Below are 19355 nucleotides of genomic sequence, written 5' to 3'. Positions count from 1 at the left end.
TCTAGCCAATCAGAGGCACAGAGGGGAGGGTTAGGACATTTTTTACATCATATATAGGAGGAATTGTGCCTTCAACCAATTCACTGAGCTTGTCTTACTTGGGAAGCCAGCTGGAGCAGATGAAATCGCCTAGCAACAATGTAAGTGAGAAAATCAATGGATCCCAGTAAGGGTGAGGTGATATAGGCCAAACGTAATATGTAAGTACAAAATACCGAAATCATGCACATATGATAATTATTGTATGAATGGAATTATGCATTCAGACTCCCTCCACCTCCTACTACTCCTCATATTTTGTGTGTTGTACATTTCCCACAAACAAAACATCAAAGAGAGCAAACTAGTGTGATGTGACTGATGGCATCACGTTTTTTTTCCAAATGTTCTATAAATTGCAATAATCTCTTTATCCGAAGAAGCCCTCTTTAAAAAAATGTTTACTCTTAAAACGATTGAAAATGTATTTCAATTTTTGAATCTGTTAACAGTAACGAGGGGAAAATTGCGTCCTGGCCTCTGATCAGCTCGTTTGACCGCGTGCCCCCATTGTGTCGCTCAGAGGTCTTTTTAACGCCCTCCGCTTCAGACTTTAATGTCAGAACCCGGAAAAGGCAACGTGCAAGATTTCACAGTGAAACCGGCCGATTTGTAAATACTAACGGTCCCCGGCGTCGTGGAAGGCTCAATAGAGTGTGTGTGTGTGTGTGCGTGTGTGTGTATCAAAGTGCTGAGGCACAGGAGAGGATGAGCTCTGTGCATGTGTGTTTTTTCCTTCTTTTTTTCTTTTTTGACAAACATGCATTGTTACTGGCACACTAATTACCGCTGGCGTCGATCGAGGCACGGGGAGTTTGCCAATTACAGGGTACACTCGTGTGAGTGTGTGTGTGCACGTGTGTGTGTGTCTGTGCACGCGTGTGTGTGCGTGTGTGCGTGCACGTGCGTGAGCAGGCAAGACAGTGTTTCCCAACCGAGGGAACGTGTTTGGGTGCGTGAACCTAATCAAGGTGTAAGTAGGAGGCAATTGGCCCCGGCTTGATTTGATACCTGTTTGATTTATCCGCTAATCAGAACCAATCAAGCTCCGGCTTCGGCTCAGCGGGGCGCTCGCCGCTCGCCTTTCACCAGCGGGCCGAGGCTCTCGCCTTTCAACCGCCCCGAACGTAATGCACTCGGTCGCGGGTTTTTTCCTGACGCCGTCGTCCTAAGCAACTTGTGGTGATTTATAGTGATTTCAGAGGAGCTGAGGGGATTTTAAATCGGGTTCGCGTCGTCGCTTGGGCGTACCGCACGTTGGCTAAAAACTCATTATCGCTTCTGTGATGCGCCTTCATAGTAGAATGAGATGTTCCGTCCTGTATATATGCAAACTAATACTCTTAATAATTGTAGCTTTTTGGTTGCAGATGGAACACATGGAAGTGTTCTGTAAATTATACAAAAAGTAAGGCTGTACAGGTGAGGACAGTATAAACCTGATAGGAGAAAGATGACTTACAGTCATCATACACTAAATCCATGCACAATGTTATTTGCCCTGACTGCTAGAATAAGAAAAAAATAATTGCATATCAAAGTTCTGAGTTTCAATATTGTTAATTATGTTTAATCCTTGAAATAACAATAATGAGTAATGACTCGTATACTACAGCAAGGCATCTGTCAAAATGGGAAACGGATAAGTAGTCGGAACATTCGGCTGAGAATTTTTGAGTCCTTTTTTGAACATCATGTCACTGTTGGCAACTTACATTAGCGCCTTCTGCAGCAATTCAGCGCTGTCCTTTCCGATAAAATCCGGGACTTGAATAAGTCACACAACGAAGAAAATAACCCGGTCGGCTGCGCCCTCGCAATCACACAATTTTTATTTTGTCTTTCCTTGGACTTTCTCGGCCTGATAAACACCCACATCTTTCACACATTTATATATAAGAGGTGTGGTGTGACATGTCATATTTAACCAGACTTTACGTCTGAAGTTGGCACTTGAATAAAGAAAGAAAAAAAGAATGTTTTAATTGTTACTGGTGGAGCCGAAAGGTGTCAACCAGTATTGGAATCTTTTAAGGATTACAGCTTTAGATGCAGCATTCTTGTCGTATTTTTTTAATGACATCTTCAATCATCATGTCAACCTGAAGTGCCCATAACGACCGGACGCATCTTAAATGTATTGACCGCTGCGGTGACTGGAATTTAGTAAACTGGCAACCAGTTGCTGAACCTGCGGGCCGGCGTCCTGGTGCCGCTGCCTGTCTGCGGCGGCCTGCAGCGCCGCTCCTGCAGCGAGCCAGATAATCCACTGAGGGGGTCTTTGAGGCATAATTTGACATTTCTTTGGTGGGGGAGAAATACACTTATTCGCTTTTCTTGCTGGGAGCTTGATGAGAAGATTGACACAGCTGTCGGTGGCACAGTGATGCTGTCCCCAGTTACCCGGCAACCAGCGGGGCTCCAGGACGTTTCTGCTCCCACACGTGGAAGAAACATGCAAGTGGTCTTGTATCTGGGATTAGAGTGGTCAGACACTTGGAAGTGCGAAAAAAATAAAATACACAGTGATGGAGCAGCAGACACTTTAGTTTTCCCTAATAACTCTCCGAGGACCCGGATGCATTAGAAAACATGCGAACACGCATCCGCACGGCAGGACTGGACTCCAGTTTAGCGGGAGGTGTCTCGTTTCATCCCGCCTCTGTGCCGGGACCGTTTGAAGCAGAGGGAGCTCGAGTGTTTGATGAAGACTGGCCTTCTTCCTGTTCTCCCCACAGCTTCCAGGGAAAACTTCTTCTCTTTGATGTGTCTCCCTCCTCCACTTTGTGCCTCCTGTCATCCATCGCTTGCTTTTTTTTTTTCTTACCTTCTTTTCCATCCAACTCCCAAAGAGTATTCTGTCCAGATGGAGGTGGATTGAAATGCATGGAAATGTCTGCGTGGGGCCCACTGGAGATTTTAAAACCGTAGTCTAGCAGGGGCAACAGCTTGCTATTTAACTCATAGGATATAGGATAGTAATTCATTGGTAATCATGGTCAGACTAAAAACACATCCTGTGAGGTAAAATCAAATAACCTGTTGGCTTTTAGGTAGACATTACTCCCCTATATCTTTATAAAGGTCATCGTTTATTGTACAGCTCAATTAAAGAATGCTATAAACTGTTGATTCAACATATAACAGGGAACTTGTATTTGCCCTTTGCTGCTAACTAAATTAGTATAATAATCTTCTACATGTCTTCAGGGTCTGGGAATCGCTCCAATTATTGATAATGTTTCACCGGTGGCAGTGAATCTGTTCCTGTTCTGCCAAACTAACTTTCAGAATTGGCAAAGAACAAGTCTCTATAAAGCCTATAAAGCCCAACACACCTATCGATCTCCATAACATTAGTGAGCAGCTTCGGGCCCTGAGGTAATTGACCAGCAAAACCCCATCCGTCTTTTATTTCATCGCCGCCCTGCATTCTTAAAATGTGCCGTTTCTTTTGCATCGTTGACATAATCCTTTTTCTTTATAGTGACATTAATATCTAATATTCAACTAATGCATATGGGGTTAAAGAAAAAAAATCCCCGCACGGCCACGAAATACCGCGGCAAAACCTGAGATAGAATGATGAAAATAGAAGCCGGCTCTCTTGAAGGCGAGAGTCCACAGCGGCTGCAGCGCCCTGATCTCTGACCCCCCCCGTAGAGGTGGCCAGAGAAAGGGTAATTGCTCCGAGGAGACGATTAGAGTGTTGTACCATCCTTCTGTGGAAAGCCTTAATGTTACCTGGGGACGCTTTGGTGATTGGTCACTTTTCTCTCAGTACCACCGCAATTTTCTTTCCACCTAGAACAAACATTCAGAGGTTTTCTGTGCCCCCGCCTCCTGCCCTTTCCGCACATACTCCTCCTGCTGCGTTTCGTGTCAACTCCTGATGCCCCGGGGTCATTTTAATCCTGTCCACATTGACAGGCACTGTTTGATGCAATGCTCGACCTGCACACCGAACATCGTCGTTACAAGGGGCCATAAAAACCAGCGGCGTGGTGGACGGATTAGATTCGGTGATTGACGATGCCTGCAGGGGAAATTAGATGGCTGCAGCAGCAAAACGTGATGGCATTCAGCGCGGGGAAGAGGACAATCGGGATAGAAGCAAATAAAGAGAATTAGCAATTAAAGTAAGAGTTTCTGCATAATTTTTGAAAAAACAAAAACCAAGTTTTGAGCTCAAGCGGCATCCGATTTCCCTTCTTACCTCCCACTGTCCAGAGAGAGTTTGTGAAGCGATCTCCTTCTACGCCCCCGCGCAGCACTACATTGTGTTACATAAACCCTCTGATCCTTCGCGGTTTCGCTCCATTTTCACAGGTACCTCGGCAAGGACGAGGTGGCCCAGGCCTCCCTGAGCAGGGCGCAGCAGGAGGGCGGCAGCGTCCGAGTGGTCACCAAGGAGAACCTCTTCACGAAGGGGAGGGCGGCCGCTTCGCCGACGCCACCCGCTTCAGAGAGGCAGGGGAAAGGGCGCCCGTGTGGGCGGCTGTTGGCGGCGAGGTGAGCTCAAGCCGTGTTCACATCTCTAAAATAGTCCTAAATAGCATCCTCTCCAGGCTCAGAGCTTCACAGTAGCTGCTATACACTCTGTCTTCTTTTTCTGTTTGTTTTTTTGTGGAGTATCTGGAATGAACAGATCCCGTCCTGCCTCGTTTGTTAGCGATGAGGTTTCACGGTCTCCACTCCAAGGTGGTCTGTGCAAACAAGCGGCTTCGGCTTTGAGGGTTTGGTGTATTTTCCTCTTCCTTCCCATCACTGTCTCCATGGAGATCTGTGTGTGTGCCGTGTGGTAGAGGCACAAAGGCCTGCTGCGCGCGTTAGTACAGTAAATACAGACCATAATATGATCTAGGGTTTGAGATGCAACCTGCTCAGCCGGAGGAGGGAATATCACCATGGAAACCTGCAGAAAACATAGTCTTTCTCATATGGGCACAGCGGGTGCTGTTCTATACACATGTCTGCCATGTAGCGTCTTACAGGGTGCTGTCTGGGCTGTTTGCCTGTGTACACAATGCAGGTTCTTCGCCTGGAGGAATGCAACGGTTTCTCTGAAAGTTAAATGCTATAAACTATCATTTTACATTTGTCTGAAAAGTGTCAAGCAAAAGCTATAATTTAATGCGATGCAGCAAGCATCGGACTAGGACGTTTTTCCTAGAACTAAGTGAACATGTTCTGTTGATTCTAGCATAACAGCAAACGTGTGTGTTGTTGTTGATAGATAATATAGTATGTATATTATAGCTGTAATTTCTAATTAAAAGAAACATTTGTATGACATTCAAAAACACGTGTTGAGCAACAGCTAACATCTCTGAAATGGCATTAAAAAAAGTATTTAATAGTGTTGATTAGATTGATTAGATCAGGTTAGGTTTTTGTATTTCATAAATTATAAACTACATAGATTCCCATCCAAATATGAATTTCTTTGTTCCCTTTTCTGTTTTAGTTGAGCGGTACATTAGCCTCGTACGTCATTACTGCTTGAGCTATTAAGACCCCTTTCACGCTTGTCTGCGTCTACAATCTACTTTTGTCTCTTACTCCTTTATCGATTGCCAACGACACTCGACGTCTCCCGTGTTCACACCGAGAGCCGAGCCCGGGTGTGACATCCGCCGCGGTCTGCTCCGCTGTCCACGCGGACGAGACCAGCGGATCAGCGCCCCCGCTCAGCACCTGTTTCAGGGTTCCTTGCGTCGGGAAGCAGCTCAGCGGCAGGCGGCTGCCGCTGGAGGCATGTTGCGTGATTTGTTCCGTGGGGTTTGAAGTGCTGAGTTACCTCACACTGCGACGCAGAGCTGCCAAACACGCTCGCCCGCTTTTGCGCATTCATGAATTTAAATGACTCTCAAGATGAATGTGTGGTGCATATGATCATTGCCAGTTAAATTGTTATGTTATATTTGGGTGGGTTCTTGGTGAGTGAGTGAAAACTGGAAAGAAATTCTGGGTTAGAGTTTTTTTTTTTTTTTTTATTTCATAGGAACCATATTTCACCATTCTCAGTTTGGGCACACCAGAAAAAAAGCATCTATTTCTGTCTCTCTTTCATCCGCTAGATGTTACTGGCACGGTATTTGTCTCTTGGTACCTCCAGTTTGTTGGTATCTTCTCAACTTTGAAGCTCCAAGGTTCCTATTTTAAGATGGGTTTTTTCTCCATTTCAATGATTAAATCTCACTCTGTAGTGCCGTGTCTCTTTGTTCCCCCCAATCTCTCTCTCTCTCTCTGTCCATGTAAACCACGGGGAGAGAGAATTTAGTCCATCTGTCCCCACCGACGTGGCTCCAGCACCCTGCTGGGACAACATGGCAAAAGCCCAAACTAGCCGTCCTCCTGCCAAAAGGCCGGGCACACATGCTTCAAATACTTCCCCCACGCAGATGCATAGACACACAGAGTGTGTAGACATTTTACACACACCCACACACACAGCAGCAATACATTCATTTATTCTCCGTTTGCAGAACACTAAGCAAACATATAAATGTATATATCTGTTTACTTGAATGAATATCTATGTTGAAATGTGTTTGCCGTGTTGCTGGTTTTGAAAGAACTGAGCTGACATTGAAAAGTCTGTTGGCTTAAACTGATGGCGGTCCCACGGGCCACGGTCGCTTCTTTTGAAGTTACCTCGACCCAAAGGGCAGACAATCTGCTGCTTCCTACCGCATCAAAAAGATACAGAATCCATTTATTTTGCGCCTGACATTTTTCTTCATTTCTCATGTTTACACACTTCTGATACGTACACATTTGACCATATTTAGTTAGTGATCTAGCCTTGATCACTATAAGCAGTGCGACAGTGTACTCTAATACATACAATTGTTCTTCTGTCTAATTCTATCCGTTGAAATATTTTACTCTCTGCCAATTTCTAATCTTCTCACTTTATATTTTCAGGAAGTGGTGTTTGCCGCAGTGCAAACACCCGTTAGCTCGATACGTAATAACATGTAATGGTTTGTCTTTCTAAGCAGTCAACAGACGGCTAAATGTGATGGATTTCTTCCGCCGGAGTCAGGCTACCTGCAGGCTGTTGACAGTGAGGGCGTCCCTCTGTGTCTGTCCTGCCAGGAGGCCTGCCCTACCACCGGGGGGGCCTGGGACACCCGCTTCTGCAGCCACAGGTAAAGTGACACCAGCTGCGCCCAGTTTAGAAGCCAAATGCGTGGTCCTGCAGGTCGTCAGTGCTGCACAAACTGTTCTACGGAGCGGTCTGAAGCACCCGGAGGGGAGGTGGGGGGGGGGGGGGGCTTACCACAATGGGGACATTCCATTTTGTATTTGCAAAGATGTCAGTCAAACTTAAGCATATTAAATGCTTTCAAATAGTCTGATTGCTTGAACTTCCACAATTTTTCTTTGTGCCCTAGCCATTCAGTTTTCTGTGCAAAACAAGTTTAGAATTGATCCTTTTCTTAACATTTTCTTTCAACATTTATGCCTGAAGGTCAATTCACTGCATCCTAAAGCAAAAAATAAATCATATTTTTAACAAAGGGTTTAAAAGTTCGGCACGTTCAGTCTCTGCAATCTCTTGCCGTCCTTAAGCAAGACGCTGCAACCTTTCCCGCACGGTCGCTCTGAATAAGACAATTCCTACCAATAAGAAATGTGCTCCCGCGTCCCTTTAGTCTCGTTGCCCATTTAAAGTAGATATTCAATTTCCGTGAGTGGTTTTCAAGAGCCAGATTCAGGGTGCCAGAGTCAAGGTGAGATCCTTCGCTCCTGTACACCTGACTGTGATCAAGCTTCCACACAATGACGTGCGTCCCTCAGCAGAATCTAGCCACAGTAGCAGAAAGCACAATAACAACATTCCTCTGCTGCCTGGAGGAAAAGAAGAAAAGTATCTCAGCTGTTGGGGGTTGAGAAATGTAGAGGTTCAAGTGTGGGGTCATATATGCATGTCTCCCCGCCCGTAGGTGCCAGGAGGAGTTCCAGTTGCGCTCCAGCCAGACGTACATGCGCTCGCGGGTGCTGGAGGTGGAGCAGGGCGTATGTCAGCACTGCGGCCTCCACGCCCACGAGCTGTTCCTGAAGGTCCGCGACGCCCCGCCCCCCCAGCGCAAGGACATGCTGGAGAACACCTGGCTCTCACAGCTGTCACTCAAAGAGGTCAGGTTTTTTTTTTATTTATTTTTTTACAAGTGTCCCTAATGGAGGACAGATAACAGGAATGGAAGCACCAACCATCAGCAACACACACAAACCTCCTTGATGTGAGCTGCATATCATACATAAGCCATTTCTTGTCTGTGTATTTGTGTCGGTGCAAAAATAAAAGTGTTCCGTTGTCTCCATCCAACCCACGTACACGCACACACGCACACCTACACACACACACAGGTTGATCTACACTCCGAAGGGCCAGCTTCCAGTAAATGGATTGCTGGGGCCATTGATTTTCTTTTTCTTTCTTTTTTTTTTTCCCAGTGGCAGGCCTCGACCAGTAAGCCTGTTTGATTTGGTCGGCTGTTATCCTGCAAAGCTGCCCCCCCCCCGACCCCCCACTTCCCCTAACACACAAGCACACGCACAAAACCACACACACTGCCGCCGGCAGCAGCATGAGCGCCGATCGATGCGCCGAGCTTTAGAGGAAACAAACGCAGCCACATGATAAGACGGCGCAGCGGTGGAGGAGCCTCCAGATTATTGGCTCATTCTTTGCCTCATACTGGGGGTTGTTGTGTGTCTGTGTGTGTGTGTGTGTGTGTGTGCGCCATGAACTGTGCCCCTGTGAGCGGGCCTGTTCTTTAAATCTGTAGGGATCAATTTCAGCTCGCTGCCTTAATGTCGGCAGAGTAGCACTCAAAGCAGGAAAATAGATTTTTTGCCTCATCTTTTGCTTCTCCGCTTGCTTACTCTTCTTCTCCCTCTGTTTGCCTTCTTTTATTCTCAAATAAGTTATGGTTCCAGTTTTTTTTTTCTCAGTTTACTCGCTTTAGCCTCCTGGATGTAAAGTGCAGATCGCAGGAAGGTCCAGCCAGTAACTCATTAGCTCCATGTACACTGCAGCGTATGATTACTATAGTTTTAATGAGTGATCCTGGGTAATCTATTTAGGTCAACGCCATTTGTGCTGAAATACTTCGTGCTCATTAATAACGACGGAAGGTCACCTGTCGTCTTCCACCGCCTCAAATAGGACAATTTGCTACTTCCCTCTTTTTTTAATGATTGTTGTCGTCATTTTCACCCTTTTTAAACCCTCTTGTCATTATTTCCTTGTTGTAGATTTTCACCACTTATGAGCCTCCCTGTCATGAGTGCTCCTCCAGACGTATTTGTTTCCATTGTTTCTTATTGTGAGGCACATTGCAGAGGAGCCCTTGTGGTGCGGAGATTAGTTTTTTCACGTGTGTGTGTGTGTGTGTATATGCGCGTGCATGCGGCAAAATATCAATTTAGGTCACTCTTAACACCCTGATAAGATCTTCTAAAGACAACTCATCTGTGCTTAAACAGCACTCTGGCATAGATGGATCATGTGGGAGGTCGGCGCAGTCGATGCTTGATATTTCCTCTGTGTGCCCCCCCACCCCCCCCACAGCTGAACGAGATGATCCGCGCTCCGGTCGAAGGGGACTTCTGGCAGGTCGACCACATCCGTCCGGTCTACAGCGGAGGAGGACAGTGCTCTCTGGACAACCTGCAGACGCTCTGCACCGTGTGCCACAAAGCCGTACGTGCACACACACACACACACACACACACACACACCGCATCGCTGCACTCATAACCACTGACTTTTAGGGGCCAAAGCAATTTGTCTGACATTTAAGATGGCGGGGTGGTCGGACCGCTACTCTCTCCTCGACCTCATTGCTCATGTTGAGGATCATACGTGGAGACGTTAATGGGACACATGGTCAAACACATTGATCAAACCCACACAGTCCCTCGCCAAGCTATTTATTGCCCAGTAGTATCAGGACAAGATGTGGCGGTTATGACATGTAGCATTTGTTGCCTCGGGAGGATCTTCTTAAAACGCCACTGATGCCAGAGCAGAGGTTTCTTTCATTGTCGCCTGAAATGTGCTTTGCTGCTACATGTTTTTGTTGTTGGGGCGAGTGGGTGTACGCTTGGAACACGCCGGACGTGTATGAACCCATGCGGAGAGCTGCTCGTTCCGATAAGGGGACCCGCTCGCCGCTCACGCCGCCGCTCGAGACGCTTTAATCTCTTCAACGCAGATTCAACCTCTCCCGTCATGTTCCTCTCTCTCTCTCTCTCTCTCTCTCTCTCTCTCTCCCTCTGTCTCTCTGTCTCCACACAGAGGACGGCTCTGCAAGCCAAGGAGCGCAGCAGGATGAGGAAGAGTGCGGCAGCCTCCAAGGTTGCGTCAGATATCAGCAGGTTCTTCATCAGGAAATGAATTGAGAGGTTTAGTAAAGATGGTGGTAGGTTTATAAACGTCTCTGAATGTCATTGTTGAGCCCCCCCGCTGCCGTGCTTGAGTGGCTGGAGATGATTCCCTCAATCACATTGAGGTATTAGAAATGCCTTTCTGACTGATTGGTGGTACAAAGGCCGGACTTTCTCTTGAACATACTCGTCCCACGTTGCAGCACCTGTGGCGATTTACCCCCCCCCCCCCCCCCCTCACAAAAAGGAAAGAACAACAGAAAATGAAATGCTAATTCAGCCACCTCCCCTCTCGTCCTCAAACCGTCACGGGTGCGGTAGTTTTGATTTATGACGGCCCCACTTTATTCTCGTGTGTGCTCGAGGCTGAAGTGGAGCAGGCTGTTTTGAGAGATGCTACTTTTTTCAGATTTTTGCAAACTTGGGGGTTGTGGGTTGGGGGGGGGGGCAGTAGCAGGTGAGAGATGAACTGTGGGAGGGGGGGGGGGTCTTTGTGAAAGTGCAAGTGTCCTCATCGGTGCAACAAGTGGTGCCTTGTAAATCTTCCTTTTTGGGGCCGGGTGGGGGGTGTGAATGATCGCCCCCCCCCCCCCAGTGAAATAAAATGCTTGCCCCCACCCAGTCTCACGTTGTCTCCTTCGGCTCGGACAGTAAATCGGTTTCATCGCCCCGAGTCAAGAACAGCATCGTCCGTGTCCACGCAGCTTCCTCCTCTTCAGCTGGGCTTGATGATCTGAGGAGAGCTGTAGTCAGTCGGGAGGTGCTATGTTTAGAGAGACGGAGAGCGGAGTTACTATGGAAACAGGGGCTTCAGGTTCAGCAATGTCGGGAATATTGAATTCTCTTCTTGTGAGAGTTATACAATGAGCCAGACAGACATCAGAAACTCCAATCGATACCAGCAGGCTCTTGTGGAAAAAAAAAAAAAAACGAGGCTGACATTCTTCTGCTGCACAACTCGGCGTCCTCCCCCCCCCCCCCCCCGCCCCCCCCGTACGCCGAGGCTCAGCAGCCGGCGGTCGTCGTCACGTCAGAAATGTCGCCGTCCGTCAGCAAAGCTCCAAGCTCAGCGAAATTCGCTGGAAAAGTTTGAATAACCGTTCTTCCTGGCAGCCCACAACTTCCCCTGAGCCTACCCGAGCGCTCGGTCGAAGCCACCGCTCCCAACTTTCTCGGGAGGCCGCGTGGGCGTGCGTGTGTTTCCCCTCCGGCTGCTCCAGGTCTCCACTTAATAAGGCCGCCGTTCCTCTCCTGTCCAAACCGACAAGCTCTGTGAGTAATGAACATCTCCCAGGCAGCCTTCCAACAACAGCAGGTTTCAGTGTCAGCCCCTGTCAGCAGCCAATGACTGTGATCTGCTGCTTTATTACACCCATAAGGTGTGTGCGTGTGCGCGTGTGTGCACGCCGTAATGAGGCAGCAGCCCAATGAAGACGTCTCGTGTTCCTCCCAGAGGGTCTGCTGGGCAAAGAGTGGCCCGTGACAATGTTTGCGTTTGGACAACACGTCCCCCCCCCCCTCCCCCCCTCCCCCCCTCCCCCCCTCCCCCCCTCCACCACCACTCCCTTCAGGTGCCGGCAGTAACAGAGATGGACTCAAATACGGCGATTGGGCGGCCGCCGTGGTTCGCATATTTGCTCTCCCCTCGGACACACATGGCCCCCCCGTGCACACTCCCCCTTTTCTTTAAAAGGCTCACTTCTCCCCCAATCAAGTGCAATCAACGTCTTCAGACTTTTCAGCAGGTTACATAGCAACGGCGGCGTCAAACGGGCCAAAATTAGCCGGGCAAATGTCTGGCGGAAATGCCATGATCAAGTCAAAATGTCGTGAACGAAAAAGACATAAAATGCCCCCATTTGGAGAAAAAAAAGAAAGTAAAACACCAAGTATTGTATGCCTCTAAGTTCACTCCTCCAGCACACTGAGACAAGCTAACAAGGTTACATAAAAGTAAAAACTTCCTGACAACTGGGATTCAACACAAACCTTTGACCCAGGATATCACTGCTGGCTACTGTCCGCCTGCTAATTCACCCCGAATCACATTCATGTGGACCTCCAGTATACGTGTATATGTATATATGTGTGTGTGTGTGTGTGTGACCGTTAAAGAAAGCCAGGAAGTACTGTGTAATGTATGTAGTACCAATTGTCTTATCACAAAACGTCAAACAAAGATAATGGCCCATTCTCAAAGAAACGATCTGATAATAAAAAAATGAATGCTAACATTGAAAGTGGGTCAGACCTCCAGGGGGGCCCTGTGCTGGGCTCCTGGAGGTCCTCTGCAAATTGAGAAATAGATTAATATCACTCTAACTCAGTTCCATAGGACTTTCTCTAATGACAATAAGGAAATTACTTCTCGTGTGATAATGATAATTGTAATTCTAGGTTTAATTTTCATTTACCCGCACGCCCCTCATAGCATGCGTGTGACAAAACGCGCCCTTTCAGGGGTCTGTGACACGGAAAACGTTTGAGAAGCTGTTTCCAACTCAACAGCAAATCATTCATAATTCAATCGTGATTTGCATTCAGACAGCAAGGCGTTAGATTTGGCGCCATTCCATTGGTTATTCCATTTCAGCCTCACCGGCCCCCATAATCTACTTTGGCCCCTTTCAGCTGTAGGAAGCGCTTCCACAAACCCAATCTCGGGTGACAGGTGTGATGGAGAAGGGCCAATAAAAAGGCGGCTCGACGCGCCGCGTGCAGCCGGCGGCTCTCCAATCCGCAGCCGAGACCCGCTGTGGCTGCCATACTCTCCACTGTGTGTGTGTGTGTGTGTGTGTGTGTGTGTGTGTGTGTGTGTGTGTGTGTGTGTGTGTGTGTGTGTGTGTGTGTGTGTGTGTGTGTGTGTGTGTGAGAACCTTCCTGCCCTTCAGCGAGGGAGAGGAAATGGACACGCGGGAGGTCGCACCCCGTCGCTCCCCCTTCACGAGTGAAGGAAAAAAAAAAACCCAGACCGGCGGCGTCTCTGTTCTTGCCCAAAGCGACCTCTGATATTCCGTCACCCTGGTGGAATGTGAACTGCAGCACCTCATTACAGAAAAGGAACGGACCTGCAGCCGGACCTCGGCTGTGGGAGCTCGTGTCCGATTCAGCTGCGCCGGTATCGTCTAATTGAACTCCGGAGTCCGCGTTTAAGGAAGCGATTTCTTTTTTTTTTCTTTGAACCCGCCAAAGCCGACGAGAGGCTTTTTGTCTCTGCTGTCACGTCATCCCTCGGGACGGCGACGAGATGATTAATCATTTCCTGCCGAGGACACGGCGACTTGCTGGAGAAAAGGAAAAAAAAAATGGCTTGAAGGAGCCCTGGGGGAGGGGGGGGGGCGAAACCGTATTATGGCCCAGGTAATTGGTGGAGGACCATCACTCATCAGCGATCCAAATGAATCTCGTTAAATAAAATAAAAAATAATAACCTTCCTCTGTTGAGATGCTCCCAAAATGGGCTTATCCATCCTGATGAGTGTCGTGCACGCAGATGACATTCCGCGGGTTAACGCAGAATCAATGCAGCATTTCCCTGTAAACAGCGGCCGGCCGCCTCCTAATGTCATCCGCGGCGGGGGGGCGGGTGTGCAGAGGGGGAACGGACGCTTTCTCATTGCTCAGCTGGAGGTGGCTTTTGTCAAGTCCAAATTCTATTTATTCAAGATGGCTCCCCTCCTCCCCGGTTGCCACCCAACACGCATGGCATGCTGGGGATTAGGACCCAAAAACGCAATCAATTCGCGCAGCGGGAGGCCAGGGGAAATAACAGATAAGGTTCTTAGCATAATTCATACAGTCCCCAATCTGGCGAGGATTAATGCACGTCTCCGGAGCTCGTGGCGGGGGCCAAATTGGCGCGTCGGCGTGGCCCGTTAGAACCGGGCTGGGTTCAGAGAGGCCCCACCCGCGACGGCCGGAGCCACGCCGCCCGCACCTGATGTAATCTCATCTACCTTTTAGTATCATTAGGATTTCCGCTTTGCAGCCGGCTGTGTCAGCGTATTTGTATAAATCGGGGGGGGGGGCGGAAGTATTCCGACGACAAAAAAGTCCCAACCTGCAACGCACAGAAGAGGCTGAGAGGATGTTTGCACTTGAAAAAGTCACGGAGGAGTTCTGGCGGCTCGCGGCGTTGGAGGAACAAAGCAGCAGTGGGGTTACGCCGCTGCCGCTTTTCATGAGCTCGGATGAGTGATGCTGAAAACGGAAAAAATCCCCCCCATCTCTTTTATGAGCCTTAAAAGACACCTTTTCTTCTGCGGTTCTATACGTCGTCGCTCATTGATCGCTTCCAGACATCTATTCAGCCGCTAAGCGCCCCTTTATTTCAAAGGGCCTAACAGGCGAGGTCTGGCCTTTTGGTCCATTGATTAGAAATCCTGAATTGCAGGTGAAAGTCTTTAGGAATCAGTGCGTTGACTTTTTGTGTCGAGGGAACCCAACCGCATAGAAAGTTGATGCAAATCTGGGCAGCTTTAGAGAAATTCAGAGGGGGGGCCGAATGCGACATCTCTTGCCTCATCCCTGTGATTTCTTCTGTTCATTTGTGCCAGAAAAAAAAGGTCATGTCAGCCTTGGGGCCGAGAGTGACGGGTCCGGGTGCATCATTACTGAGGCTCGGGAGGTCTGCGTGAGCACCTTGGATCACCTCGAGGGAGAATAGATCCCCGCCGCCGCCGCCGCCGGACTGATGAGCCCAGACAGCCGTCTAATGAGAGGAGGCCTATTGTGCTACGCTACGGCGTCACGTGATGCCCGGAACGCGCGGCACGAGCCACTGAGCAGCGGCCCGATCTCTTGTGTCGAGGGAACCTGCCCCGGAAAATCTCCTCACGGCAGGCGACCGGCTTCCCTCGGCTCCACCTCGGTCAGTAAGACGACATTTCATTTGATTCCAGCCGGCACAACTCCCATCGAACTAAAGCGGCTTGCGACTCCTTAAAAACACGACCTTTGAGCCCAGCCTCGTTCGTCTCAGGCCTCGCGGCGTCTTTCCGCCGCGGGGGGGGGGACGTCCTTTCAGGGGACGAGCGCGGACAGATGGGCTTTGGACTCGGCAACAATTGATTTCGCCTTTTTGTGGCGTTCCAGAGCTGGGATTTCTGCCACTAGATGATTATCACCTTTTTAGCCGGTTGTTATAACAATAAAAAAGAAGAAGAATTGGTTCCCAAAGTTTGGAACAAGGTTTGCAGAAGCCAAGAAGTTTGACTCTGAGTCTGAGGTGTGAGGAGCGATTTGGGTGCACGTTGGAGGGTTGTTTGGCGTTAAAAATCAGGAAGAAAGGGTGTAGTGAGGGGGGGGGGGGGGGCGGTACCTTCTCTTCTTAACAAGCACATATCTGTAAAGTTATATTGGCATTTAAACTGGTGGGATGTTCGGCCTCTCCTCCCTCATGCCGCGCCGTTAGCAAAGAGCCCAAGACCAGACTTTTTATATCATGAATATATTGTGGCAAAAATAAGTCGTCCTTCAATAACTCTAATTGGTGGTGCTAAAACCCGTCATCCATCTTTCACCGCGTACGCAGCTCCATGCGAGACCAATTATACCTGTGTCACAAACGTCCAGTGGGATTTATTGATAAGTACTTTGACAATTGGCTCTGCGCGTGGGCTGCATTTGGCCACTCAACCGTGCACATCTTCACACCCACACCACTTCTTTTTCCTTTTTTTTTTGTATATGCCAGTTTTTCTCAATTACTGCGCTGAGTGGGCTGGTGCAAACGAAAGAAAGAGGGAGAGTGAGAAGATAAAAAAAAAAAAATGGGTTGGGGGAAAGTTGGCTTTAGGCGCATTCGCCATCAGCCCACACGGAATCATTCCATGTGATGATATCAATCTTATTTAATGATGCGGCAGCGCGGCGGTTTGCCAGGCGTGATGAAAGGGCCGAGGTGTTCGCACACACCTGGAGAAGAGTGTCCTCACCGCGCCAGTGTTTATAGAATTCAGCTTCTTCAACACATAGTGTCCTAGATTCATATCATTGCGTCTCTGTGATATCCAGTCTCACAACTCGTGGCGTTTTGGTTCTGACAAACTTGGGAATTTGGGAGCCTCGTGGATAGACGGCGTTGAAATCTCAGCTTGACGCTCAGCCGTGACGTTGCTCCAACACCAGCAACCCCCCTCTCCAACTCTCCGTCACGTTTCTACCGGGACAGGCGCCACGACGCAGTAACAAACAACCATCAGAGTGAAAACAAGCGCTTCGGAGTGACACAAAATAGTTTTCCGTACCCAGGTGTCGTAGGAAGGGCGAATCGTCACAACGATCATTTCTCTCTCACGGTGTCTTGGTTATTTTTAGTTTGCTTGTTTGACGGAACTGCACATTCCTTTCTGCCTTTGATCCATTCAACTGTAGTACATTTATCCACGTGCATCGCGGCTCCTTGATCGATTCGCGATGACATTTTGATAATGTCCGCGGGAAACTTGGCTTGGGGGAAGACTGAGGAGGACACGACCAGTGGATCCGAGAAATGAGGCGAAATGATACAGGTGAGCAGCTTTGTGCTTCATACGCCGCTCACACCCTCAGATGTGCTGTAACGCGTGATTGATTCTTTGGCAAGTCAACGAGGAGCCGATTCAAAGGAGGAGAAACGACGGGGACGTGAACGCTCGCTGGAGGAATTACCCAGCAGCCACGGCGGCATGTGTGTGTCTCTCTCCCTTACGCGCACACAAACACACACACACTGAGGATTAGCTTTGTTACGCCCACCGATGCACCCACAAAGCCCAAATTGCTCTCTCTCTCACACACACACACACACACCTCTGCAGTTGTACATGTCGATGGAAGATTACAGATGTTCTGGCGGGCAAAAACAATCTTTTGGCGTCATTATCTCGATGTCAGTGCTGTAATGCCTGACATTGCATTTGGTGAAGAAGAGAAAAAAAAACATAAATATGAACCCTTGTGGCTGCTTTTCAAACCCGCTGTGCTCATCTGGCACGGCGGTAATAAAAATGTGTACCATTTAGTGTGTTTATTGTGTGATGTATTACACAAGACTGCCGTAGGGAGATACCATTATCACATCTCAAACTGTAACCTAAAGCTTCACCTTAAGATATCAATAAACCCTTTGCAGCACCCCCACTGTGAACACAGGATGGGAGGAAAAAAAAGATTTCTATGCTCTTTATGACCCCAAATCCTGCTTTGGAAAGCCTCGACTCCTACCCATCCAATTCAGCTTTCTATATAACCAACTCATCCTCCTCATCCTCCTCCTCCTCCTCACACGCCCACTCTGCTGCATAATCCATAAGGTTTGTTCTTTCGCCGCCACGCCGACGACACCCGGCTGCACCTCGCTGTATAAACCTGACGATCCCAACAGCCGCTCCTGCCCCGTTAATGAGCACAGGACGTCCCAGAACCCGCCGTAGCAGGTTCTTAACTGGAAGCTGGAATCTGAAAAATCACCGTAGGCAAACTGGCCAATTCTTTTTTTGGGGGGGGGGGGTAAGTAAGGTCAAGAAGGTCAAAGAAATGAGATTAAGAAGGAAGAACAAGTCGATCCTTCCGTTGCTGCTGTAGATGACGTCGATGCCACTGTCCATGCTATTTGTGAAGCTAGCTTAGCTTAGCTTAGCACAACAATTGAACAGATTCTTTGTTAACGTTAATATTTTTGAATTTTTCCACCCACCTTTGCCAGAACCAGGTTGCCGTTCGTATTCGTTGTGCTAAGATAAAGGTTTCCTTGCTCCAGCTTCTCTTTAACACTTTCATATTTGGCACAAAATTTAAAACTCAATTGCAGCATGACAATGATGTTTTTTCATTATTTTTTGTCCTATAAATCCTTCCGGTCGAGGAGTGCCGGCGGCAGGTGCCACAGCTCAGTATAAGCCAACGGGGGGAAAATAATTATTAGGGCAGGTATCGTCTTGGTGTTGTGATTGCAGAGCCATTATGCTCTCCCTAATAAAACAAACCAGCGGAGAGCCTCCATCACGGCTGCAGCCTTTATCATCGCCCTTCAGAGGATCTACAAAGGAAAACACTTCAGCAGCAGGCTAATTAAAACCAGAGAGGTCTGGATGAGGAGGCCAAACAACCCACACAGGTGGCGCGCGCGCACGTGTTTGTGCGCGCGCCCTACAGTAGCACGTCATGTTTATGCATGTCTGCGGGTGTGTGAGGCAGCGATTCATATTTATTTTTTTGGTGTGTTTTTGAGGTGTGTGTGTGTGTGTGTGTGTGTGTGTCACACAGAGGTGTGCGCCTGTTAGTGGTGCTTTCCATTCATTTTAATGGATTCAGCTGTCGCTTCATTCTCGCCGCCTGCACCGCCTGACGGGGAGGGCCGAGCAGCTTTCATCTGACAGGACACTGCTCAAATAGGCCATTGGTGCACCATAATTAGTTCAAATGTCGAAGCCGGTGAATTATTGATGATCGGGGACGAGTAGGGAGGAAGACATTTCACATCAACAGTTTTTTTTCTTTCTTCTTTTTTTAAAGGACAGCTGGTGCTGTGCGGCTCTGGTGTTTCGGGCCGCGAGAGGATGCATTTGCATCAGGGCGGAGAAAATAAACCGAGGTAGTAAAGGGAATAATTACGGGGGTGAAACTGAAATAATGTCTCTATTTTAACAGAGAACAGCTGGCTAAAGAGGGCATCGCAGCTCCTTGTGCTTTAATGTCCCCACCGTGTGAAACGGATACCTTTAGCACTGGTGGCAAACAAAAAGTAACCCACAAGACTGGGGTTAATTTGTGCTGCTGCCAATCGTTGGACATAATTGCGTTACCATGGCAAAATGACAGCTCGGGCCCGGTCCTTTTACCCCCCCCCCCCCCCCCCCCCCCTCCGGCTCCATCTCAGGTACTTGGAGGGGTTTCTATCCGCTTCTGATTTTTCAAGGGGGCCCTCTCAG

At 48.5% G+C, this 19355-nt stretch overlaps 1 protein-coding gene across 2 annotated transcripts in view; it reads left to right on the top strand.

Annotated features, from left to right (window-relative positions):
- The window catches only part of zranb3 (zinc finger, RAN-binding domain containing 3), a 51504-nt gene extending 40636 nt beyond the window's left edge, over window positions 1-10868 (top strand). The window contains exons 18-22 of one of the 2 annotated variants that reach the window (XM_037472761.2): window positions 4369-4551; window positions 7047-7196; window positions 7995-8187; window positions 9626-9757; window positions 10355-10868. In XM_037472761.2, coding sequence (XP_037328658.2) covers window positions 4369-4551; window positions 7047-7196; window positions 7995-8187; window positions 9626-9757; window positions 10355-10453 — 757 coding nt within the window. In that variant the 3' untranslated portion in view covers window positions 10454-10868. Of the gene's footprint in view, window positions 1-4368; window positions 4552-7043; window positions 7197-7994; window positions 8188-9625; window positions 9758-10354 lie in introns of both variants that reach the window. The other variant, XM_037472754.2, reaches the window with a different exon arrangement.
- The last annotated feature ends 8487 nt before the right edge of the window (window positions 10869-19355 follow it).

Source organism: Pungitius pungitius, chromosome 3, assembly GCF_949316345.1.
Source record: "Pungitius pungitius chromosome 3, fPunPun2.1, whole genome shotgun sequence".
In the NCBI taxonomy this organism is placed as follows: domain Eukaryota; kingdom Metazoa; phylum Chordata; class Actinopteri; order Perciformes; family Gasterosteidae; genus Pungitius; species Pungitius pungitius.
The sequence above is the reverse complement of the archived record's forward strand: the minus strand, read 5'-3'. Positions and strand labels throughout refer to the sequence as shown.